At 39.0% G+C, this 27,073-nt stretch overlaps 1 protein-coding gene across 1 annotated transcript in view; it reads right to left on the bottom strand.

Moving 5' to 3' along the window:
• The window catches only part of AFG2A (AFG2 AAA ATPase homolog A), a 198,057-nt gene that overhangs the window by 136,543 nt on the left and 34,441 nt on the right, over positions 1-27,073 (bottom strand). Inside the window, exons 12-14 of the mRNA XM_082483008.1 lie at positions 16,846-16,899; positions 16,338-16,417; positions 2,832-2,958 (exon numbers count right to left, since the gene is read on the bottom strand). Of these exons, the coding sequence (XP_082339134.1) occupies positions 2,832-2,958; positions 16,338-16,417; positions 16,846-16,899 (261 nt within the window). The remainder of the gene's footprint in view (positions 1-2,831; positions 2,959-16,337; positions 16,418-16,845; positions 16,900-27,073) is intronic.

Raw genomic sequence — 27,073 nt, 5'->3', positions numbered from 1 at the left:
ACATGGGACACAAGGTTGGAATAATATTTCAATACAATCATGACAACTTAGAGAAATTACCTTATTAATAGACAACATTTGTAACAAGTCAAAACAAGTTTACCATTAAACATAACCTTATAAAGTCTGACTCAAAATCTATTCACTAGCTGAAAACAACATACTGTAGTGTTTGCAGGGATGAAGAAGTCTGTAGTAGGCTCAGGGAAATACCCTTACATTTGATATTCCCACATGCTACTTTCAAATGACAAAAGATTAATCATCAGATATTTGTCAGTTACAATGCAGTCACATAAATGAGGATGCTGAATGGATTATTACCAATTTTGTAAGTGTACAATACAAAATTCACAAAGCATGCACTCCTCAAGCTTTTCTTGGTTTGAAAAGCTAAAAGATGGTCACAAAAATTATATTAGACATCTTCCTAGTCCCTGGAAGTAGAGAACACAGGCTGCCTTGTGCCTTTATACCATATGTAAAGTTCAAGCATTAAAAATTACTGTATAGGCATCATACACTTATGAAAACAGGACACTCATTTATTGTAATACATAACTGAACTGATATTCCCACATAAAATATTAAATTGTTTAAACAAAATGTTATCTTTTCAAAGTGATCACCGATCACAAAGTAAACTAAAAACCCATACTGAAAGATTTCCCATTAAGTGAAGTTCACAACAAAAATGCTTTTTGGTGTCAGACTTCTTTCTTCCAGGGAAAAAAAAAGTGCAACTCATGCACTGCAAACATTGCATAGACCCAGGAGAAGATGGTGGTCTAGTCTGGATGAAGCAAGATGTGAGCAATACCAACTCAAATGAGATTTTCCCTTTAAAATCACAGTTTAAAATCCCCCTTCCTCCAGACTGGTGAAATTTTGCTCTGCTATTCTGTAAGTTGCCTTCTACAAAGGCAAACTTCTACAAAGTTACCAGAACGTTTTTTGTTTGTTTGTTTTTTTTTTTTCCCATTATATCTCAGTAAAAACAGTTTTGAATAAAAATCTAAAATATCCATTCATGGTTTCTTGCTAATAAAATTCCTGTCATCACAAGGCTTGCTACTGTGTGATTAGTTTTTCCTTTCCCTTACGTTTAGAGTCAGGGCTATCAGCTTTACTTGGGGAAAGCATACATAAGATATGTTGTCATCTAAAGACAACTATGCTGTTAGCTCTTAAAAGTTCACCACCCCTATAAAATTCAGGTGCGCAAAAGATGTCAAATTTTCACCCACCATATTAAAATGAAAACTTTCAGTCCCAGGCTAAGAGGTCTGGATTTGCATCAGTGATGCAGGTACAGTTGGCAGATAACTAGAAACTTGGGTTCTATCTAAAAGTTCTCAGTATTGCAGGATGGTACCCTTAACGCACGGTAGTAATGTTCCAATAATGCCAATATTTCAAATAAATACCGCTCCAGGACGTCAATATTTCAAATATAAACTAAGATATAAGAAAACAGCATTCACTGTGGGCCCAAGAGAAATCCAGCAAAAAGGAGAATGATAGAGAACTGAATTCCCAGGTGGTGGTGGAGATAAACACAGTACAATGTTGAGCTGACTCAGAAGTAAATTTCCCTTCTGTTCAACAAACAGATTTTTTTTCAAATTCAGCTTAGTCTGACCCCAAAGAATAGTCACAGAAAACAAAACAATTTGGCAAAAGTGTAATATTGATAATTTCAATTTTGCACAAGCATATTTTTCACTAATGAGTTTTATCATCTTTCACTGAAAATTCTTTGCTAGATCCACTTTGCCATGGCAGGCACACAGATAGTGTATAAGCAAGCTCTAAGTAAATCTTTGTCAGGACACCATCAGTTGTGTGGCTTCCTTCAGTTCAAAAGGGAAGAGGCTGTGTTCTGGAGCCAAAATACAAGGTTTTTTTCTCCAGATTTCATGAACTTTACTTTAAAAGTGTGCTTTTTATAAGTATTTTATGCCTGAATGTTCCAAGACAAACGGAAAAGACTATTCAAGAAACACCTTAAAATGGGAGAATTTGTTAACATTAAAAATATTTAAGAAACTTCTAAGAAACCCTAGAAAAGATCAGGAAAAATAAATTTAATTAATTTGTCATCAAATTCATGAACGTTGTGAAGGTGAAAAGCGAATAAAGAACCTTACCAACACCACAAAACGTATCTTAAAGGAAATCACTTCGGACTGGTCTGTCTTCTGTACTTAGCTGTGAGAAGACACAGCAGTGGTAGACAGTTTTAAAGTGGATTTTCTAGAGGGCTGCTGGGTTGGTTTTGTGTTTGGAAGTTTTCTGCAGTGTTACAACCCTCCCGCTTTTACAAACTTGAAATTTCTTGTCGCTCCAGCAGAGCTACCGCAGGATCTAAGGAGAAATTGCACTGTTTACAGTTGGAAACAGTTTTGCTGGCAGCAGCCTAATGGCACCGAGGAGATATTTAATCTTTTAAAAGGAAGTAACTAATGAAACCAACAAACTCCAGCAGACTCCTGCATAAACAAACACAACAGAAGCAAAACCCACAGAAGCTGTTTGACAGAAATGTTATTGCACAAGTTCAATGAGCTTGATTTAACGAAAATTTCTTCTAGGAAACAGATACTTAAGGCTATCACAAAACATTTTGTTTCTGTTAAAAAGTCTGCAGAGGGGAAAAAAAAAAAGCCATGGGACATAATCCTTTCCTTTGCCTTGTCTTCATTTTCAAAATTCTACTCTTATTCATTAAATTGATCAGACAACAATTTGGAAGGTAAAAGAGAACAGGATCATACCATATTCTGGTCTTCTCAAAAAAAGAGTATATACGACAGTGCATCTATTCGTACCTTGTCTATCATGTCCGGTCTGTTTGTAGCTGCCAAAATTGTCACGTCCTTCAGCTGTTCTATCCCATCCATTTCCGTTAACAACTGAGCCAAGACACGGTCTGCTACATTTCCAGCACCTGAAGAGCTAATTTAAAAAAAAAAAAAAAAAGTCACAGCACTAGCTTTCCCTTCCTAGAAAATTAGAGAAAGGAAAGAATACCTGGTTCCTTTCAATTTACAGGGATCCATCTTTTAATCTTAATTCTTTCCACCTTCAGTCCCTGAAACAGTATCAGCCACATGAAGTGAATAAAAGCCAATTGGAGAATTAGTTCTTCAGATGATTTCTTGATATTCAGTAAAGCAACCAAGGTTTTTTACTTACTACCCTGCTGTGTAGGTTGTAAAGAATTTAACATAATGTGGATGTCAGAAATAAACATTTTTAAGATAACTGAATCCATGCAGCTTCTTAATTCGTCAAAGTTTCATTATAGCACCATCCAAGTGAGTTCTGACACCACCCTATGCAGTATAAAAAAATCAGGTAGTTATGCATTTTGCAGAGTTGCTCTGCATTTTTATGTTCTCCTCATCAAATAAGAATAAATTGAGTGTTGACCAACTGCCTCATCATGGCATTTTCAGTCCTTTAAGTCAGCCGATTTTCCAGATACCAGGAAAAAACCCAAGACTGAGAAATGGAAAACTGCAGTTTTGAAATCATCAATACAGGAAAAACCTAGACAGACAAGGCATAAACTATTCTAGGCATTTACTTTTTTTAGTTTGGAATTAACTCTGGCAACCTTGAAGTTTATGGAAAATTTGCTCAAAGTGCTTAACTACATGTAACAAAAGCATTATAGAAATAAACTCTATTCTTTTCATTAAAGCTTCTAATATTTTAAAAATAACCACCAAATTAGGTACTACCTTCTTCCTAGACAGTTCTTTCATGTAAATATGTGTGCACATACATTTATATGTGCGTGCGTGTGCATATATTCACACGTATAACAAAGAATGCAGCAAAGGAAGACATGGCATAAATCAAACCAAGAGACCAAGCACATATGTTGTGATAAATAATACATCTCAGGAACAGTTGTGTTCTTTATAACATCCCTCTAATTCTGCATAAAGAGGCTTTATTTCTGAAACGTTACAAAAAATAGGTGACTGCACACCACATAATGTTTTATTTTTGAAAGGATACTAGACCTAGAAGATGCTAGGACCATACACAGATAACTGTATACACTCTTATGTTGGCAGATGCACTACACATATGACGTATATGTGTTCCCGTAGCACTCAACTCTCTATAAATATGGAAGGCCAGGGCAAGCGCAGGCAGCTGGTTTGTCCCAAAAGTTCGCTCTGCTGAGCAGGACAGGGAAGCTGAAGCAGGCTGAGGATAGCGGCCGGGGACTGCCAGATAGTGCCAAAAATGCAGGGTTTATCCTCCTTTGCCAAACCAAGAGCCCTGCTCTTGGCACACACCAAAAGCCTCGCTGTTTTTGACACAACCTTCACTTTCGGACGGCATGCAAACACCTACATCTTCCTTCACCAGCGGGACTGTTCTTCCAGGGCTATTCCCCCCTCCGCTGCACACAGAAGGGCTTCATGCCTCTACCCTTAAACAGGTCCTTTTCAATACAATTTTAAAAAAATGAATCTCTCCAATTCTTCCAGACCATTCTAACTTCATGCTAAGAAGCAAGAAGTCCAATACTTAAAATAAGGCCATGTTTCTTCCTGTAACATACATTTTTCTACTGCCACCCCAAATCTACACAGGATTAAGACAATTTTTTAATCTCTATTTTTTGAAAGTCCTTTTCCAAAAGTACTCTTAAATGCTTATACAGATATATGATTCTAGAATATACAGGCACCTACACAGACAAAGGCAGTACAATTATCCAGCTGAATGCTAGTTTCCAAAAAGAAATACTAGATTTTAAAATATAAGCGCTCCAATCATTTCCAACAGAGAATACACATTTATAGTTGCATAGTTATTACTGCAGCACGTATATTGCTGCAGCACTGCCATACACCACCAGCATGCCTGCAACCACAGCGCTTCCTAAATGTCCCAGAACCAAAGCAACAGTAATGACCCCAGCGCTACTGTATAGATCTCCAAATAAATTCTCTAATTTTTCTTTTCTACAACTGGTTCTTTAATCTTCCAGTGCGAAACAGTTAACTTATCAGACCTAGTCTGGAAAATATCTTTGAGGAGCTATAATAAATGTTGGCTAACAGAATATTTAGGTTGCTAAGAAATATTAGAGAAGGGACTTGGGTTAGCTAGTCATCAGCTTTTCGGTTTGCTGCAGCCGCATTTGAAACTCCCAAGTGATATCAGAGCTTTTCTAACATACCCACGGGTCACCGTCCCATTGACTTATAGAGGGCTGAACATGATAAAACACTTCAGGTGTCGGACAAGGATAGTAAAATCTTTCCGAAGGACACAGCTTAAAGGAAATTAAAATCAACTTTGTAACATAACCTAGTCTCAGTAGGGATTCAGGCCTCCCATCTTGCTGAAGTTTCACGTGTACTCGACTTTATACCCAATAGACTGCACACAGGAAAAAGCTAAGCAAAGGAAAAAATAATTTTAAGACTGGGACCAAAATGTTAACATTATATGAGATGATCTGCAGCTAGGAGACTTTGGGGGAGATGCTAAACTTTTTTTTGAAGAAACAAAGTAATATTTGGTTTTGAAGAGAGGTGGCTAGAAGGGATATTACATCTTTCCCCAATATAAACATTTCTCTTACAAGCTTCAGACTGAAAAAAAAAAAAAGTAGTGTTTATTTTAAAGAAAACCCCCACTGTTACAGGCGAATGTACATTGCAAAGACTTTCATGCAAATATGGCATAATCAGAAAATTGCACTTAAGCAATCACTGACGGCATAACACTGCTGAAACAACGAAGAGGAAAAGAAGAATGCCAGTGCATCATTAGGGGCTTTATTATTATCCGTTAAAAGTGGACTAAAAAAAAAATTTAAAACCACACACACAAAAACTATGAATAATAAAAATAGTATCAAACAGAGAGGCGTGGGGGACCTATGACACCAGGAATTTCCAATTTCAGTGCTTTTATTTACATAGTTCACCAAGCTGTTATATGATGCACCATTTTTAGCACAGACTCTATAGCAAATTAGCTTTTGGCTTAACAGGATACCCTATAAAAATCACAAGCAGGCACAGGTTTACAATGAGAGATCTCTTTACCAGCTGCTCAGAGCTGCATCGGAGCCGCACCATGCGCTCCGAGAGCTCTAGCGCTGCCCAAGCTGTTAATCTGAAGGGTGACACGCAAGTATGCGTTTTTCCATTTTCCCATGATTTCCCAGCAAGGGTTTCAAATTAACACAGGCAACGTTCATTAAGGGTGCCCGGACTTTTGACGCAAATGGCAGCCAGAGAAACAAGTTATGATTAACCCTCCAGTCCCACGGAGGCGCTGCCAAAACCAACTTCCAGCCAAACTTCCAACCTTGTCGTGTCCCCCCCCCTTCCCGCCCCGACCTCCGCACATTGATGTCATCATCACAACTGCATGGAAATAGTCCTCAAAAGGCACGTCCTGGTACAAACTAATTTCCTGTCAACACGCTGCCTGCAAATCCAGGCAGTCAGAATTAAGCCGCTCACATAATCCACGCAGGGCCATGTGTGCACTGGTGCGCGTATGCAAGAGCTGTGCCCTAACCAGAAGTACCCGAAACCTCAAAATAAAAAAAACGTGTGAGCAAAGAGGAATCTGGCTGCTCTGTAAGGGCCTGAGAATTTCAAGTAATCTCTTGTGTTGCCCTAATGAAATACATCAGTCTGGAGGCCGTGTGTTATTTTAATCTTTTTGCCAACCCCTCTTTTCTTTGAAATCCTCAATGAAGGAGTTTTAAAGGCAAAAAATGTGTTTGCTTACTAGTTTATTACTTTAGTTAGAGCCAAATATCCTCCCCTGTGTGATATGTGAGCTAATCTTGCAAGTGTCCCACCAGTCTCAGACACACACACACATGCTCCTGCGCAGGCATTTCATTTAACCATCAGAGAAGCTTCCTGAACGGCAAAAGCCCGTCAGGTAAGACTATCCATGGATTAAAGCAGACTATTGAAGGTGAATATGGAAAAGAAAGCCCGTTCTTGGTATTTTATTTCAGCTAAAGGCATTTCCAATACGCAGTTTTACAGAATAAAACATGCATTCTACAGTGTACCAGAGCCTCACAATTAATTCGAATTAATTCCTGCCTTGTCTGATGGAACTGAGAGACTCCAAATTCAATATAGCAGGTGAAGGGTCTCCATAGCACCTTTTCTTTTACCTCCTTTGGCCTCATCCAGTGACAGTTCTAACCAGACGTATTCAGATCTCAGTGGGCACCATCATTTCCCCTTGAACATCTTAAGCCACTCTCATACTTCTTCCCAAGGATATAAAAGCAACCGCAGCCTGATTCTATCACTGCATCACTGAGTACATACGGTTCACTAGCTTATATAGTTTTTCAAGTCAAGGAGATTTTGCTTCCGGACATAACCAGATGTATGAAATCACCAGATTTAACTCTGTTACCCTTCCTGCTACAGGCATTTTTTTGACAGCAACTGACTTCTTGTTTTGTACATTTTTACTTATTTAACTTTCTCCCCCCCCCCCCCAAATCTAACAGATTTTTTAATATTTGAAAACTAAAAACAATCTGAGAATGCAGTTATTACAGTTTCACATCATGATGAAATTTGGTAATCATCACCACCACAAGCTAATGCAAACGTACACTTGCATCATCTGACAACCTAGAACACTTCCAAAGCCAATAGAATTAATGTTTTTTCAGAACACCAGATGTCATTTTCATTGGAAAATGTATTTAAGTCTCAATCATGATTTAAATCCTGTAAGGGAGAACCACTGACTCTCCATCCCACCACTGATTTGAATGGCGTTGAAGCCTGTCTGAACACCTGAGCTTCAGAATCAGGACCTTAATTTAGTTATACTGCTAAACTGTAGACCTGCAAATGCAGGAAATACTCATCCAATAACATTCTGAGCACTCTTAAATTCACAGCAACTGTGAAGCTACAAAAGCAGAAGGAAGTCTGGGAGGGCCTCTCTCCTGAAAAGCCCCATTTCTGTACAGAAGACCCTATCTCAGGCAGATCCACGAGGTCCAAGAGGCAGACCTCACGAGAAGTATCCAGGATAAATTACTGCAGAGGGATTAATCTCCACACAGCTGAAATCTATAACACAGGTTTTGTGAGAAGGGAGTAGAGCCCACCTTCTCTTCCAAAATGTCATATCAGGCAAGATTTACATACAGATAAAAGCTGCCTTTATTATTTTCTTTTCCCTCTAGCAAAAGGATTGCAATCATAATCAAAATTTACGGGTTTTAAAAATACTTGTGGACGTGCTATCATCTCAAATAATTCCTTCACTGGAATCTCTGGAAATAATTTCATATCAAAACACATGTAAAACTCATTGACATGACAAAATGGTTGGTATCAAAAAATTAATATAGGTTGAAATAGACCTTTCTGGCAGGACTCTCTGCTTCTCTGCAAACTACCGAGGTAAAAGGTTCCTGAAATACCAAAGCCCCCTGCCAGCACACTCCCACGCAAGAGTCGCCTCGCTCGCACAGTCTGAAGGATTTTTATTGAGTCTGACATTTCTGTCAGGGCTTTGCAGGGGTAACCTGTCAGCAAGGAGTACCTGCCAAGTCCGTCTTCTCAGTCCAACTGCTGCGATCGTAATTAACTGTCACACTGTTTTATTTCCTTCCCTCACAAACTCTGTTGAAATATAGCTTTGGCAGTTCAAAGTTTTCCACAGCATTAGGGAAAAAAAAAAAAAAATCTACTCCAATAGCATTACCAGAAAAATAATAATTGCAGCATCTTCCCAGATAGCAAATTTCACTCAAAAATTCTATCAGAAGGCCAATTTGTCCAGCAGAATGGACACTGCCAGGCCAGTTAGAAAAAGCAGGTCCTTCCACACAGATACACCCTGCTGAAATAGTAATTCAGTCAGAATATTCTTATATCTAAAGATAGCAGAGTGGGCCTTTATGTTAGCTTTGTTTCCCTTGAATATTACCGAGGCTTCAAAACCCAAACTTTACTAAATATACTAGGTTTACAGAGACATGCATGTTTACATAAGCAGCAAATATCATTATTTTTTCCCTATAGCAGTTTTCCTTCTCCCCCTCAAAATCACACCACATACTTATTTCTGCTTACAAGCACAATTCCTGTTTTGAGTTGCAAAACTGTTATGCACAATTACTAATTGATTCCTCTGTGTACATGCACTCATAACAACAGAAGTATTTCATAAAATAAAAAGGCATAGCAAGCATACCTAGGCCTAAGCGATCATTAAAACACTGGGCCAAATTAACTTCTTGCACACGTATGGTACAACTTCAGTGCATATTATTAATTCAAACTACTACAGATACTGTAGGCTTGAATGTTATTAAAAAGTCTAGGGGAGATATACAGCATGCAAATCTTGTATGTTATCAGTTAAATATTTTGGCTATTCATCAAAAAAAAAAACAACCAAACAAACAAAAAAACAACACACCCAAACAAAAAAACCCAAACCTCTTCAGCGCTAAAATAAACTTTCCCCATAGGAGGGAATTTTCCTGCCTGTGTCATCAGAAAAACGCTGAAAGAAGATAATCCTAAACCCTTCCCTCCATCAGCACCCTACAATTAGATGCTGTCGTATTCTGTGTGCACCTGTATCAGCTATTACCCGCTATATTGTTTCACATCTTCCCTGTTTCCCCAAGAGCAAAATCCAAGTACTGCAGAAGGAAAATTCAGAGGGAAATTCGGAGACTGGGTAGAACACTTAGCTTTATGGTCACCTCCAGGCCAAAATGGTATTTTGCCAACTGTCGATTCATTGATTAAGTGCAGTTCATGTCATTTGGTTTTTAAGATATTAGAAAAGCATAGAAAAACAAAAGAACTCCTAGTACTCCTTGAGTGACTGTCAACTTCTAAGCAAGCTTCCTAAAAAGAGATGAGCTTTGTGAAACCAGGAAACAGCGCTCAGCTGTCAGCAGGTGACTTAGAAACAAATGGCCTATAGACCGTTGCATAAACCCTCCACGGTCATGGAACCAGTCTCTTCCATTTGCCCAAATTTCTTATTGTTGCAGCTTCCAGGAGTTAGTGAAGTAGGCCCAGAAAAGTGAAATGCAATGAAAAGAGAGAAAAGAAGGAAAGGAGCCAGTTTGAGATGGGTTTGGAATGAACAGGCTCTCTTCCAGAGGGCTTTCCCCAAGCACATCTCCAACTCCTTAAGCACCTAGACGGTGATCCATCATCCATTTCCATCTGCCTGCAACTAATTCCAGACGCACGTCCATGAAAGATGGACTTAGACCTTGCTTTCATCTGGCATCACCGTCTAGCTGAAACAGGAAGGATGCTAATGTTAAGAGTTCTCCTATTCTGTTAACACTGACTTTGCCTTAAAAAAAAAACCCAAAACAAAAAAAAAACCCAAACACACACCTGATGCACAGTAAATTTCCCATTTCCTTTCTTTCTGTTTTCCTCAGCATTTCTCCTCTGTGTACATTCCTGGAAGTTAATCAAGTTGAAAACTGTAATCAATCATGTCTACCAGGGAAGCAAGTACAGTTTAAGTTGGAAGTATTACAGCCCTAGAAGTAACTAGCTGGACTGGATTTCATTTCATTATAACAATATTTAAGTGTAAGAGGTTCACTTTCATCTGGAATAAGTTTCATTTGTAAGTTTTAATTACAATTATTTTCCCTTTGTATCTCATTTAAAATGAAAAAAAATTAAAATAAAATAAGGCAAGACCTTCAATCATTATAGACCTAACCCCACCAGCAGTTGTAGCCTGCTTGGGCCCATTTAGAGCGGGTAAACTGACTTTTTAGCCAACACCATACTGGGAACTGAAATGGCCAACACATATGCCCACTTCTGACCCCTCTAACCCTTGCATCTGTTTCAACTGGGCCTCTGGCAGGAATCCAGACAGAGGCTCAAATTCCTGTCTTTGGCTGAAGCACCTTGCTGCGGGTCAATTTTGCCACAGCACTCCCAAGCACTGCAGAATGGGCTTATTGACATTAACAGACTTGATTAGTCCCTCTAAACACTGCACATTTATCCATGCACTTGAACGACTTCAAGAAAAGGGTGTACAGATCCAGTCCCGCTTCCACTGATGCCAATGAAAGTCTCTACTGACTTCAAATGTCTGAATTATAATACAGGCTGGCACAGTTACAGATTATTGGGTTTTTCAAACAAAAAGAAAGAAACAAATTTAAAACACATTATGATAAAGGATTCTTGCTAGACAAGAAGTGTTAACGAGTTTTAGTTTAAAACTAAAGGGATTGCAGACATTTATTGTATATACACACAACCTGCGGGTAATGCTATTTGTTAAAGTTGCTATTCCAAAATACATTACAAGCTTTACTGTACAATTAAATAATTTCAAAAATTTACTTTTGCACCACTCCTTGCTAGGCCTAAAATAGAAAGCTGGCACTGGACAAGCAGCTTTTCTCCCAGACAATATTTCTATTTGGATACCAAGTTCCAAAACTTTAAAGAATTCAGACAGCAGTCACAAAAGTTTTGAATGCCTCAACCCTCTATCACATCCAAACACAGCTCAGATATTGCAGGGAATCAGCTGATGTTCCCCAATTCAGGGACAAGCAGTGCCAACATCAGCCAGAAACATAAAGCTCCTTGCCTAACACAGCCCGCTGCTAGAATCGGGCTCCTCACCACACAAGTATACAGCTCAGGGAAACTCCATTTCTTCCATGTACTCTTTGTTCACTTTCTTTTGCCTTTGCACGAGTAATATTAGGGTGACAATACCTCCTCCAGCTCTAATACTGGTAATCTACCCTGTGCAAGGTCGTTTTCTGCTGAGAACCTCTATCCTACCTAATACGACTTTGCTCTGTCCCTGCAGGGTCCAGCGTGTAGGTTTCACTGCTAGGATGCAATACATTGACCTCCTTCACGACAGAGGCTGCTGATTACATCAGGGAATTTGCATAGATACAAAAATGCGATGTATGTGCAAGCGTACAGTGTAATACGCACTAAAGTATACAGTACATGTGCTAAAATATTCTGGAAAGACAGGCAGCTTGGTTTGAAAACATCACGGTCCCTGTCAAAAGCAGAGGTGGCATAGTACAGAAGAGAAGTTGCTTCATTTACAAGCCTGAGGGCCTCAAAAGTTAAGACTGCAAATATTTTAATACCTAAAGTGAAAACAGTACATCTTTCAGAGATTCTGAGCATTTTAAATTGTGGCTTAGGAATTTATCTATTTATCTATTTATCTATTCTCCCCGCCAGCGTACAGGATAACATACCTCCCTGGAAAAGCACCATAATATTGTAGTTTCAGGAGATTGGTACCAAAGTCCCTTTGCTTTGTCACTCTGAAAAGGTCAGCATTATTCATCTACCAACTTGTTTTGGCCTCCACAAGTCAAATGCAAGGTACTGATTTTGTCCCTTGTCTTTTTTTTTTCCATTTGAAAATGGAATTTATCGGTGTCTTTCACATCAGTCTACAACATTCCCCATCTTACATTACAAAGATTTGCAGCTAAAGGGGAAAACGCTTTGCTTCTGAAAAACAAGAAAAGGAACAAATATGTCTCTTGCCCAAAAATCCTAAAAATCCTACTTATATAAACAATGTCCCATTTCCAAAGCACAGTGATTTCTTAAGTTCAGCAAACAGACTGTCTGTGCTGCATTTACACAGAGCCATGTTCATTCATCACTTTCAAGTCTAATTATCAAGCCATTTCCCTCTTGGCAACCTCTAATGGCCAGAAGAATTAGGTTTTACATGGTCAGGATACCAAGGGATAACAACTACCCATAACTCTTTGCAGCTGTGCAATTTGTAAAGCCTCTCAAGCTTTGTCCGGGGAAGGGATTACTGAGAGGCAAACTTTCCTCCTCATCTGGACCAGTCCTACAGGTCTCGCTTCAGCACAGTCTCTCCTATAAAAAGTCATAACAACATCTTTCAAAAGTCAGGAGAAAGAAAAAAAGTCGTAACCTGCTTGTGGAAGCAAACGCTAATTAGAACCACAGAGCGGTGGAAAAGGCTCTGTGCATCACGTAGTTCACCACTCCTGGTGCACGACTGCTCCCCATTGCATGTTAATCCATGAAACGCCAGTTTTGTTTGAAAGATGTCAAGTAGTATGTTGCTGAAGCTTCTCCCATATGACTGACTTCTCTACCAAAAGCCTTTCTGTTTGGCAGAATTTTTCCTACTCAAAACTCTTCATGACACCTCTAACCTTCTACCATCTTTTCTTCCGCAGGTTTATCATCTGTTCTTTAGAATCAGTTATAGTGAATGTCTCACTTTTTCTTTATAGTCAGTCCATTCAGCCCCTAACTTTTTATTTTCAATTCTCTCTAAACTTCCTCTAACATCTCAACATAAACCAGACAGAAAGTGAAAAAAAATCTTCCAAGAGAACTAGAACTGCAGCATAACAGAACAAAATGCAGGAATGAATACAAGTCAAATTATCTTTATCTGTCCTCACTACTATGTTGGAAACTGATGTCCATTCAGAACCACCCTCTCATCTTGCATCAAGGTTCTCCGGACTTCTCCATCGAGTAACTCCTGTTTACACTGAACTACTTTCTTCAGTAACTTTTGTAAGTTCTCTTCAAGGCTGGTATGTATCCAGCCCACAGTTTTAATTCTTTGATTAATACATATTAGTTTGTTGCCTACATGCAAAATTGGGAGGGGGGGGGTGAGGACTCACAAGAAGAAAACCCCAGGAGTTTAATTCATGTAGATAAAACATGTGGAACTTCTAAGCAGGCTAGATAAGAAATCTTTTCAGAAATAACACATTTTGACACTGAACAATGTCAATTAATATAATTTTTGCTGACTTCAAAGTATTATTTCTTGTAACTAATAAACACACACTCAAATACATTTTGTAAAAGAAAACTGCCACACGAGACAGTTACATTAGGTAGAGTGTTAGATGTATTACAATTACGGACTTACGGCTTGGGAACATATAATAAATAAAACTGGCATATCTGAATGCAGCTACAGTGTTTGCTGTGGAGCAATGGCTTGTGCTGTGACAGAGACTCCACTACATGATGCAAAGGAGACATATTGAATGGTGAAAACAAGAAAATTCGTTAGCTTTCTTGATCTACCTGTGTTATAAGTAATTACAAAGTCTATTAGTTTGTATGTGGCTGCTGATGAGAAGGGATTGTTTAGTGATCTCTACAGAAGGTTGAGAGCCAAATGTTTGTGTTTTAAACCCACAAGCTTTATTAAAATCTAAATAAGTAAAAATGGGTTAATGAATACTTGGCAAAGCGCTTTGAAGAGCAAAAGCATTAAGCAATTACTCAATGTTATTTCACATCTGTATTTCAGATTCGAACCATGCATAAAACTACTCTCATAACTTAAGGACACGTCCTGTTAGGACCCAGAGATTTGGGATGCAGCACATTCTGCAGATATCCCGTGACATCCGAACAAGGATTTAAACTGAGAGGAAAAACTTTTACAAAGCTGTATCACAGAGTGGTTTTCACTGCCAAGGCAGAGAAAACTAATTCAACCAACAGAGGGAATAGGGAGACAATATAAACAGGTGTTTCCTTGAAAACTCCAGCATGGTTAGTAATAGTACAGGAAATGGATCTCCAGAGGCCACAAATCGTTAGCATCTCTAATGTATTTGCAAATTCCTACTGTGCAAAGTCAGCCTGTAAAAAAAGGCCATTTCTAATAAGTGCCTTGTCTGGTTTCCTACACCGTTTAATTTCAGATGAATTTTATGAGAACTCTGCTACATATTTTACCTCCCATCTGGTTCAGATTTGACAATGAAATATTTGTGTGTCCCACCCTGTTCTTTTTAAAGCTCCAAAACCAGATGTCTCCAGCACAACACTACTGCAGCAGGTCATACCACATTCTTCAGCAAGCTGTGCCAGGCCTACTACCCCCCACAGACAGTTTCAGGTAAGGTAAAATTGGGTTGTTTACTCCCTAAAACAATAAAGCACGCAAACAAACAAACTCAACACCTCTAGGGCACTGTGTGAAAAGGCTGATTAAAATGTACTATGGCTTATTCTTCCAATTGGTTTTATCTTGATGAAGTGGTGTTTCTGAAGGCTAAACACACTAAGAATTGTAGCAGGGGAAGATATTCCCCCCCCATTGGCTTGATTCCAGCACACATTTTTGCAACTTCTGTATTGTGATAAGCAGGCAGGTGTTTCAGTGCATACCATAGGGTGGCTAGTGTTTCTAGGAAGCTTACAATTTTCACATATGCATACATTGCATATCAGAAGGATGCTGATGAAGACATCTTCTATCAGATTTTGAGTTTTCAACAGAAAATGTGTTCAATTATTAGCAGTTTCACAGGGCAGCTCTATACTGCACATGATGCCAGCTCCTATAACATAAACAATTAATTTGTGTCACTGAAACATCAGAATGACACCTTTTATCCTTTCCTGCAGATATAAATGGCACTTTTTGCAATACAAAGGAATCCGTAGGGATGCCAAGGTAGCTTCTTTTCCAGAAAAATTATGAAGTTGAGAGTTGCCTTTAAACTAGACAAATACTGTCTACTTGCACATATTTGATAGTTTTTCATGCAAAACAACACAGAAAACTTGCTCACAACAAGTAATACCTTATTTTAAAAAGGTATTCCCCAAGACACTTACAGAGTCTGTCAAATCTTAAATGCTATAGTAGCAACTAAAGCCTGCTATAATCCTCCTTCAGACAGAAGCAAAACATCTCTCAGAACCATGACAAAGCAGGATATTAAAAAAAACATTATTAGCTGCTTGCACAATAACTCCTTTTTAATGTCACACATGAAAGGACATAAGTGTTCCCAAATCTCTTAATGAAGTTTTTCCCAGTCTAGTGAAATGTTTATATGTAAGTTTAAATTTAGGCATATGAGTAGTCTCCTTGGAAATTCATGTAATATAGCATACGATCATATTGTTTGCTTGATAGAAACACTATATTAGGCCAGCGCAACAACCCTGGGAAAAGAAAGGAGTTAGTTACTAGAAATAAATGCAAGCTAAACCCACAGAAAACAGCCAAAGGGCATGAGAACCAGTAGAATCATTCCTGCTAATGAGATGAGAAAGGAGGAACTCCACCAGCTTACCTGTTTATGCCAAGTTAAATACGCTTGAGTAGAAGTCACAAGTTCTAGCCTTCTGCATGTGGAATGAATACATTTAATAAAATAATTCTAGAAAGGTAATACACTTGTGATTGCACAATGTAAGAGTAATCTATCAGAAGATAATGTCTGTGATTTTTGTAACGGGATTACTTACTTTCCCCTTTCAACTGCCAAGGCATCTATTTCATCAAAGAAAAGAATTGAAGGAGACACCGCTCTGGCTTTCCTGAAGATCTAGAAAAACAACAATGAAGCACTCAGTTTTATGGGATGGAAAATTTTTACAGAATGCTATCACCACCTGCACACCTCAAAAGCTACAGAGCATCACCGAACAGACATAAGACCTGTCCTCTTTTTTTTAAAAAAAAACAAAACCGTAACAACAGACCTTTTTAGAACTTATTCATGATACTGCATGATGCAGGCTTATAGTGAAAGGTGCTAGCTGGATCCCAAATTTGACATGCATCACTAGGCCGATGCAGGAAGAAATTAAAGAACACAAAATATCCCTTCCGCTTCTTTTTTTTTTCTTTTCTTTTTAAAATTTAAAGTAGAAGGAGGTTTTTTGGAAAGTTTAAATGTAACCTTCTAAACAGAGAATTTGAATGCCAAGATGGTTTAATATATAACTTTATGTATAGCTTGCCCTTTCTCACCTCTCTCACGGCTCGTTCAGACTCACCAACATATTTATTCATCAGCTCAGGTCCCTGCAAAATTAAAAAAAAAAAGTTTCAAAAGCACATTACATTTACATACAAAATGACTGAGACAATCTGCCAGTGCTTCATTAGTGATGCTCGGTTACAAGAAATTTTGATAATTTGTCATTTGCAAGTCTTATTTGTGCATTTTTAGACTTACCTTCTACTTATACATCCATGTGTCATAGCACTGTGCATGCATGTAGGTTAGTTCTCTCATCATAATACTTTCATAGTACTTTCATGCAAAATGGAATTAACCAAAAAATAAACACTTTGGGGTTCTTAAAAGTTGTCTCAACAACAGCAACAAGGGGTCTGCAAAGCAGCCAAAAAGATGAATTACACAGAGCATTTACTTGCGCTCTCAACGTGCATCCTGTGTAGCCAAGCACCAAAACAGTGACCTAAACCAATGTTTAATAGTGCCTCTTAGAACTTGACAGTTTGCAGGTCCAGAACAAAGAAGCTGCCATAGCAGCACATCTGAAACCCATCCATGGAGCACTCCATCCCCAGTGAGAATGCTGTTCAGTGTCTTAGCTCATTCGTCTTCTTCCTCCTCCTCTCTGCCGAGACTGCCAAGCACAATTATTAGTGCCAGCTGCCGCAGTGCCTGTTTATACCCACAGCCCTGTCCACTAGGAACACACCGGAGACCACAGGGTCAATGTTCAAGTCCTGAACAAGTATTTACAATTATAAGTATAAAACAATGGAGAATTCTCAGTGTTATTTTCTGTTCTGCTATATCCTGTAGGATACGCTGCTTAAATAATGCTTTCTAATGGGACTAAGATTCTCATGGGATTGGTAATGACTCATTGACTTCAGCCTGGTTTGCATCACCGTTGACCTGCAGCCACAACCAACGATGATTATCCCCTGCCCTGAACGAAAAGTGCCAGTGGCTTTAATCTATTTTCCAGGGAACAGGTGTCCTCGTAATTTCACCAGCAGAAACTACAGTTTTCGAACTGTGAAGAAGGATGAACAACCTTCCTATGCTTCACAGCTGCAAGTACCTTCAGGTAATGCTCGGCTCAGAGCGGTAAGGCAGCTATAAACAGCAGATATGCTAAAATTAAGAATGTGTGGCAGTTCCACATTTATACATTGACAGTGACAGAGCTTCTGTTATAACCCCTCTTTGAAGGGGATGGTCTGGACTTCATACCCAGATCAGTAGAATGCAGATTCATTACTCTAAAAATGCAGCACACTGATTTTTGCAGTCTCCCCTCTCCACACTTGTTTTCAATCTTGCAGTAACAGTTAATGCACTGACTTTACCTTGACACTGGCACCATTGGTAAGTACCTACGTTTATGTATGGGAAAAACATATACTCTAAAAAGAAAAGCACCAGTTATTTGATATCAGCAAAGCATCCAGGCTATGCCACTATTTTATTTATTTTCAGAGTTGTCCATTATGCAAAGGAACAAGTAGGATACTGCTGTAGCCAGACCTCATGTACCACACAAGTAAAAGCAATCGTGCAAGGGTTGGAAGAGTGCTGCATGCGTTGCCCATAGGAAACAAAAATGATGCAATTAGCATTGCTTCCTTTCATCAACATCCACCCTTAAAGCAACTGCAGCAGTAGCTAAAGTTAAAGTGTCAGATGCAGGCCTTCAACAACTTCAAAATTTGAATCTGTTGGATACTTGCGTGGAAACAGAATTATTCAAATGCATAATTGAAGAAGGCAGGAAAGAAAGAGAAAACGAAAAAAAAAGGGAAGAAAGAAACACAAAGCCTCTTCCTACTATTCACGGTGGAGCGTGCAGCAGTTTGTGCAGAACGGGCTTGCAGCTCAAAGAGACAGCACCCAGCTGCTCCAGGCCCTTGCCATTCATCACCTTCAGTGCAGATGAGGAATCCGATAGCATGGGCCTATCAAATCCTTAAGGAATGAGAGCACACTCTTCTCTTTCTGTTTAGCTTTCTGTTAAACTGAGCTGACACACTGAGAAACCTCTGCAGATTCTACCTACAATTACAGATTTCTTTTACTAACTTTTTCCTGGAGCCTGTGGACCTTCTCTTTCATGCCCTTACTCTCATAAGTAATCTTCATTCACATCAGTATTCTCATGGAAACCAACACCATATACATCAGTGCCAATAGTGTACTCCTCTAGTATGACACAACATCAAATAGCCTGACATTTTCTTTTCTTTTGTCTGAGCAAAAAAAATCCTCAAAACCAAAACTACTCTCTTTGAGCTTTAAGGTACAATATAATTTCAGATGCTTGGAGTTTTATTTTTAATTAAACATTAAAATATGATCAAGGCAACATCAAAGCAATAAATACTGTTTAAAATGTTTCCAAAGAGAATTATTTTGAATGCATGGTTTTGCTGTAAGCTTTGACATTAAGTTTTTCTCCATTTTTCTCTTCATTAAGCAGCCACTCCAGGTGAAAGACCACTATGTATTAATGACCTCTTTTCATGGAGAATTTTCATAAAAATTGATTGGAAGGTCTCTTAGTTCACCACTCATGGCCAATACCAAAACTGCCATTCAGAACGATGGCTTTTGTTGCCATCAGCTTTGAACTCTTATTACATGGTAATAAAGGAAAAGACTCTAAAGTAAGAGAAAGCACTTACAGAAGAGGAGGAATTGGTATACATTTCATCTCATGCAAACACTTAAAACCACAACACAAAAACTAGGAATGTTCAAAGAAACTGGATGTAGAAAGTGAACTGGCTTAGCTCTGGTCCCCACCTGAGCTGAACCTCTGCCTTTACCCTGTCTGCAGATGGGCTGTCTTTAACAGAGACTGACAGCAGTTCTTTCAAAAGACAGATTTGCATGACAGGCAGTCTAAATGCCACCACAAAGTCACCTGCCAATAGCTGACATGGTTTCCAATTTTCACAAAGCTCGCCTTCTCTTTTTAGGAAGTTTGCTTTGAAGTTGGAGGCCACTCAAGAAACACCAGAAGGGTGGTTTGTTTGTTTTTTTTTTTTTTTTATTTTATTTTTCAATGCTTTTCTAATGCTTTAAAAAAATCAAATTACATGAGCTCAACTTTGTCCGCAGGTTAACATTTGTTGAAACATCATTTTTGGCCCAGAGATGAGCACAATGATTCCTTTAAAAGCTGCTTATAGCTGTTGATATACTGACCAAGAGGTGCTAGTAACAAATGGCAGCGTAATGATGCGCAGCTCTGTTTTCTTCTGCAACAAGCCATCTTCCATATGAAGGGATGTGAAGAAATTAAACCTGTTCCTTCTGGTCATTTGCACAGTGACTCCAAAACCAGCAGAAGATTTGGAGCAGGAAATTGGCAGAAGTTGTACCTTAGCCATGCAGATAAGCATACCATTTGTGAGCTAATAGTATAATAAACTAATAGTATAAAATCGGTCAATTCAGGCCCACTGTATACTGCTGAGTTTTGTTTATTCAGCCTCAAAGTAGAGATAGTTTCCAGGTATGCTCTGTTTAAAGACTACCCCATCCTCGTTTACAAGATACTTCCCCCTTTATCATGACACCTTCCACTTGTTTATGGTCTGGATTGTGTGTGGATTTTTCTCCTCTGTTGATTTTTTATTTTTAAATAAAAAAGCAAGAAAAAAAAGAAAATTCCTTATATGTAAAATATTATCAGAATAAGCTCTTGTAAGATTAACTGCACAAAAGATAAAACCCCTGTATACAGGCCGCAATATGAGATAAGTTTGTGCACACATGGTTATGACAGAAGTTCTCAAAGTGTTTTTAAATTCTTAAAGTGTTTTTAAACTGCAAGAGGAACATCTGGTATCCCTGAAGTTAAAGAGTATCATTAATTTGTCGAAGTAGTGCTTAAAACCACTTGCAGACTTTTTCCACCTGAAGATACTGGGATAGGGACTTTTAACTGATAGGAAAATTAGCTGGTGACTTGCCTCTATAAATAACTTTTTTACTATTTTGACAATCAGCTAAGCTATGCACTTATGCTTGTTGAACCAGATGGACACAGCTCCAGATTTCTCCAGCATACAGCTCTGTCTACTCTCTTCAAAAATACTACCATAACCTGACATGGAGGTTCTGAGCTCTAACACAGAAACACTAAACTATGTTAGCCATACAGTACGATTCATATTTTTGAAAATCCAAGTAATTAGAGAATTTATATCATATCCTACAGATTATTACCCTACAATAGATAATGCACAATTCCTTATTTGCCATGTTCAAAGCAGAAATGATCAGTAATAATATTTAATTTCAAATGAAGTATCTAGAAACCGAGCTCTGTACTTTGAATTTCAAAAAAAAAAAAAAAAAAAAAAAGACAAGGGACACCAAAATTAGTTTTCAACTGCTTACAATGTGCATCTAGGGCAATGTTCATTGCCCACACTCAGACATCTGCATCTGAGACAGACATTCGCACTAACTGATTTGGACAGATGTCTACATCGCAGATGCAATGCACCTCACTCTGATGTGCTAATTTCTCATCAGACCGCAGGAGGAAAGCAGACAGCCAGCTCAGAGGAGCGAAGCTCAATCGCACCCCTACCAGTGCATATTTCACGGAGTTAAAACTAGCATTTTGCAACATTAACTGATTTGGAAGAGACGCAGAACTTGGTTACTTAGTTTTTTAATACTGTAATCTCAACAGCAAACTGCCGTCCCTTCCCTACCACAGTCAAACCAAAGCAACACACAACTCAGGCTGGCTGCAGGAAAGAGAATTAACAAGATAAACAGTGAGACTTCCTTTATTTTAACAGTAAGGCTATTTCTAATGTTGTACATGTGTGATTCGGTAACTGGTTACGCTACATAGAAAAATATTTGCTCAGAAAACGCATTATATTTGCTTATTAAGAATAAAGCCTACTTCTCTTTCAGTGCTGTATAATGACTTAATCGGCATTACTCCCAGCTTCTCAGCCCAAGTAAACTCCAGGCTGAACACCATGCACCATTTCAATCGCTTCCTCTCCCTCTGCCCTGCATTCTAGAGGACACTAAAAACTTGTTGACACCTGTCTGGTGTTTTAAAAAACTCAATTTCAACAGGTGCTTGTAGGCACCGAAGTACCTAAGGGAGTAGGCTGGCAAAAAACTGTCATCCTCAATCCTTGCAGTCCAAAAGCAGCATAATCAAACTGTGAAGGCAAATATAATACCCACTTTGCTTTATTGGCACGCCTCAGAATTCACTTGTTTGCCATCTGCCTTGATTAGCAAACTTGAATGACACCCATTTGAGGCTTCTTTACACAATACAGAAGCCAGTGTTTGTAGCGTGAAGTGAACTGACTGGAAACATTGAATTAAACTCACTGCATGCACCAGTGCCTTCAGAGAGGGCCCTCTTCAGCACTGGGGCACAGTTGCCACTCAAATTTACCTTGATTTTGCAGGCTTACAAAGCACGGCACCGGCACAGACACAGCAGTATCAAGTCAGAGGCGAAATTCTATCGTGACAGAGTTGAAGTAGATCTAAAAGTAACTCATCCCGCTCACCTCCCTGGTCCACTGAGAAATCCCTTTGCAAGTCATTCCTGTTCATCACGGATTTTCAGCACCCGTTCCTATTCACTACCGCTTTTGGCTATAGGCTAAACAGCTGCCATCCACTACACTGTCTAGGAGCAGGCTGGGCATCATCAGGGCAGTATCCACGTGGGATCAAAAATCACGCAGCAAGATGGCACAAAATTAGCCATCCACACTGAAAAATGCATTCGGATGCGGACACTTCAGCCCTCCAGCAACATCCCATTCCGCAATTGCTACTTTTACCCGATTGCTGACAAACCCATGGCAACTTGGAGAGAGAGAGAGAGAGAGAGAGAGAGAGAGGGAAACTAAGCAATAAGAAAAACTGATCTTACAAAGTAATTGAGAAGGGACAAGGAAAGAGAGATGGCATTATCTTTGAATCATTTTCTGCCGGAACATTCACTTTCGGGAAGCTTATGGTAGAATGGATGAATTTATTATTTTAATTTTAGTTGAGTAAAACATGCAGATAGCTCAAGATCAAAGGAGTTCATTAAAGTATCTCCAATTGCTATCCCTTGTAAAAAATATTAAACAAATTTTTCAAATACAGTTTCACTACCTGCTAATGAACCAACAAGTTACTGTAAATGTGTTACTATGGATCTTTTTGGCAATTTTATCAAATGTTTGCTGGAGTTTCTCATAAAACCACTATTCTGCTTCATTTTTCACCTGAAATGTTTTGCTTAGCTAGTCACAGCCACCAAGCTTTCTTATTTCATGCTTCTGCTCACTGAAATCCCCATCAGGAGGCTAAACTATCCCCCAGTGACAGTTCTCCCCAAAGCAAAGCAGTCCGCCTTTCCGAGCCTCATGAATCTGTTTGAGCTGCCACAGCCAAGAGCTGAAGGGAAAAGCAGAGGAAACTTCAATTGGAAAATATTTTGACGTAATTGACCCAGATGACAAACTAAGTTTAAGCACACATCAAGCATGGGGAGTGGTACAAAAGCATCGGCAGGGTGATACAGGAAGTTAAATCAAGCCAAGGGGAAGTCAGAGCTCCGAGAACAGTGTATATTTTTGTAATTACTGCTAATTGAAAAAAGAAAAGATTCCTTCAGGCCGAGCTCTTAAGTAACAGCAAATAAAACGTCAGGAATATGTTCTAACCTTTTGGTGTTTTTTCCACACCACAGTTGGAGCTCCTAACCAATGCAAATAATATTTTAGAGCAGTATAGTACACATCATCTGTACCATTGGTTTGCTTGGTGTTAACGTCCTTGAACACTACTTACTGTCACAGTAGTGGGTTTGGGTTGGGTTGGTTTTTTAAGTATTGCTTCATCATGTTTACAACAATTAGTTTGTCTCACTTAGCTGAATTCCAAGGGGTTTAACTTTTGGAAGTCCAAATTTTCTGAAAATTTAAGCTGGTTTTTGTCACTATCACTAAGTGAGTTTTTGCCTTAGTGATTTTAAATATACAAATATTAAAAAGCACCAAGCAGCAAGATGAAAAATGATGCTTCCAAAACCATTACAAGAGTATAGAAGTTGCATAATTTTTCTTGTTATTTATTTTGCCAACTCAGGTAATCTGCATGTTGGACGAAAACAGAACTCAAAGTACCCTGTTGATACAACCTCGAGCAAAAGCCTCTGGAAATTAGTAGAAAGTCTCCCTTTGGTTTTAGCAGGCTGAGTAAGTAGAAGGTAATGCAATGCAGGATACCATCAACAACATACATCTCCTCTAGTATGCAGCATCCAAGGGGAAAAAGGATTTTCCAATCCCCGTGGCCCTTATGGGACCGTCAGCTAAGGAACACATTATAACTGTGTGATGGAGTTCATTTGGGTAGGTACCTTGATGGTGCCTGTGCCTCCCAGCCTGACAACATAAAAGCGAACTTCAGTGTTCGTTTTAAAATAGGTTTAAAACGAAAAAGCACAATGGTTTTCTTATTTGGTAGTAAAGTTAATTACCTACATACCACAATAATAAGAGAGAAAAAAAAATCCACAGAGATTCTCTACAAGTTGCTTCCCAGAAAAGCAACAGAAAATATGTGAACAAAAGTAATATTCATTAGATTCTTATCACAACACAATGATACAGGATTTCCTAAAAATAAAATTGAGAAAAAAAAAATATCCAAGAGGGCTGTCATTACAACTCTAAGTAAATTAAGATGCAAGACAAATGTATATAGAGTTATCTATGCCATACAGCATGATAGGGAAGTTTACTCCAAAAACATTCTTATAATATCACCATAAAAACTTAGTGGCCTAATCAGCATACATCTCAAAAAAGCAACCACTCAAAGGTGACCCTAAATGCAGGAACTGTCAAAACAGTACAGAGATACCCACCACATGAACAGTCAAAAGAGGGGAAAAAGACCCACAGAAATAACACAGTGACACAGGGTTTCATTTTCTTCCTCTTCATGTTCCGTTTCAGAAAGCTAGATGACATCTGAAGCAAAAATGTCACAGAGACAGTTGTATATATAACAAAGAGGTGTCATCAGCCTGACAGAAGCTGAAAATTACATCCCCCATCCTATTAATATTGATAGGTCCAATATCTGTATACAATTTTCTTTTCCCATTAGTAAAAGAAATGCATAAAATACATTTCAGAAGAAAATGACAAACTTTGGGGCAAGCACAAAAGGAGTGTGAAGAAGTACAAAAGTGCACAGAAGGCTGACTGAAATAAGAATTCAACCAGGTCAAAATCTATAGATAAGTCAAGACTGATATTCAATCCCGAAGAAGGAAAAAATTATCCTAATTCATTCCTTCACACAGTCTTATACTCGCATGTATCCATGACTGCAAAACACTGAAAACTCCAAGAAACTGAGAACAATTCAGATATCTTTTTGTAACAGAGGTTTGGGAGGGAAGGGGGAATAATCACGATGACCTCTAAAACCCTGAAAAGCCTTCATGCTGCAAGACATTTAGAAAAAAGGGTGGTGGGAGGGAGCAGGAAGAGCCATCCCCTGGAAAGTAGTTGACAACCTCCTCCCCAGTAAATTTAGCAGATATATTGTATTAGAGACAAAGAAAGTCAAGTGAAGGAATAAAAATAAACAATTCCCATTAGGAATTATATGCAAGATTGCTTTGTGAAACAAACCTACCAGCCAACTGCTTTTCTCTGGAAAAGCAAAAGGTCACCAATCTTGGTGAAAATATAGCTATAAAAAGTTTTGGCCAAATATCAAAAAGCATGTTTACAAAAGGACCACATTCATGCTAACACTAACCATTCAAACTTCACAATAGATTTCAGGAGAGAACAGGATGCAACGTCAAACATCTGTTACCACGTTATTTTCTTCAGCTCCTCTGCCCAGAAATTACATCTAGACTTCGCCCATCTCCCAAATCTTATTAGAGGCAAGTCAGATGTGGGCTGGAGGCTGCGCTATTTTGACCACGTCTAATACAACATTATGACAACCAGCCATGCCCAAGATACATGGAAATGACACATTTCAACAGATTGCATGTAACCCAGCTGAAGTACCTCATTTAACAGAGCCAGCTGTCCAAACTACACAGACATTGCATAGGCACATCTGGAAAGCAGTGCAAAGCCTTCCTGGAGCCAGGCTGGGGCAGGGGTGATACCTGCTGTACCCAAGCAGGACAGCCAATTTAGACAAGTAGAGTACATTCAGCACTCCTTGAGACAGTTGGACTTACTGTGCCTGTGGATATTAAATGTAGTGTGCAGGCATAATAGGTCCATCTTCCAAAAATCACTGGACCAAGTAAGCACTGCATGTAACGTACTCGATTTCCTCTCAGGTTTCAGACACGGGGGGAGATGACATCCAGCAGCAGGCTCCCATAGCTAGAGCTATGCCTCCTGTCTGCAGTCTGTTCTCAAGAAGGACCCAAGAACCTGAGCCACCTGAACTATCCTGAAAGAGTACACGTATCCTACAGGCTGTACAGCAGACACTTTTCATCAAAATTACTTATTTGGGGCAGGAGAGACTGGAAAGAAAATGCAAGTCTGAAAAGTAAATTATCAGGGAACACGTTTCCATTTCAAAAAGCCTGATATCAGTTCCAGGGACAGATATTTGAGACACAACGTAGAGAACGGGAAAATTAATAGGACTATAACCAAGAAAAGAAAAATCCCCCATCCCCCCCCCCCCCCCAAAGACCAACCCAAAAAAACACATATTCATCTACTTTGGATTTATTGCAGGAACACATGCAGTGGAAATTAATTCATGCCTGTTGTGCTTTAAGAAATGCTACAGACAATGATGTTTAACACATTTAGTACATGATGGATGTTGCCTTTTCTGTCCAGGAAGCAAATGTGAAGTTAGAGAAAGTGGGCTACGTTCCCTTCCTGGAGTCAACATATCCAAGGCTGGACATGCTCCAGAGATGTGCTTCTTGAAACATCTGTACATTGAATATTTGAACAGCTCCAGGCCAAGGGATTTTAAACCGACAGGGAATAAAAGGCAGTTTCCCCAAGCCAGCCACTTCTGCTGCAGCTTGTCAATGACAGTGGGGTTTGCACCACCAGAACTCCACCATGAAGAAACGCTGCATTACTCTACAAAAGCATTTCGTATCAGTGCACCTTTGGATACCTCCTATTCAGCATGTGCCACCTTTTGCTTTTGGTCAATTAA

The sequence above is a fragment of the Vanellus vanellus genome (assembly GCF_965231255.1).
Source record: "Vanellus vanellus genome assembly, chromosome: 4".
Classification (NCBI taxonomy): domain Eukaryota; kingdom Metazoa; phylum Chordata; class Aves; order Charadriiformes; family Charadriidae; genus Vanellus; species Vanellus vanellus.
The sequence above is the reverse complement of the archived record's forward strand: the minus strand, read 5'-3'. Positions and strand labels throughout refer to the sequence as shown.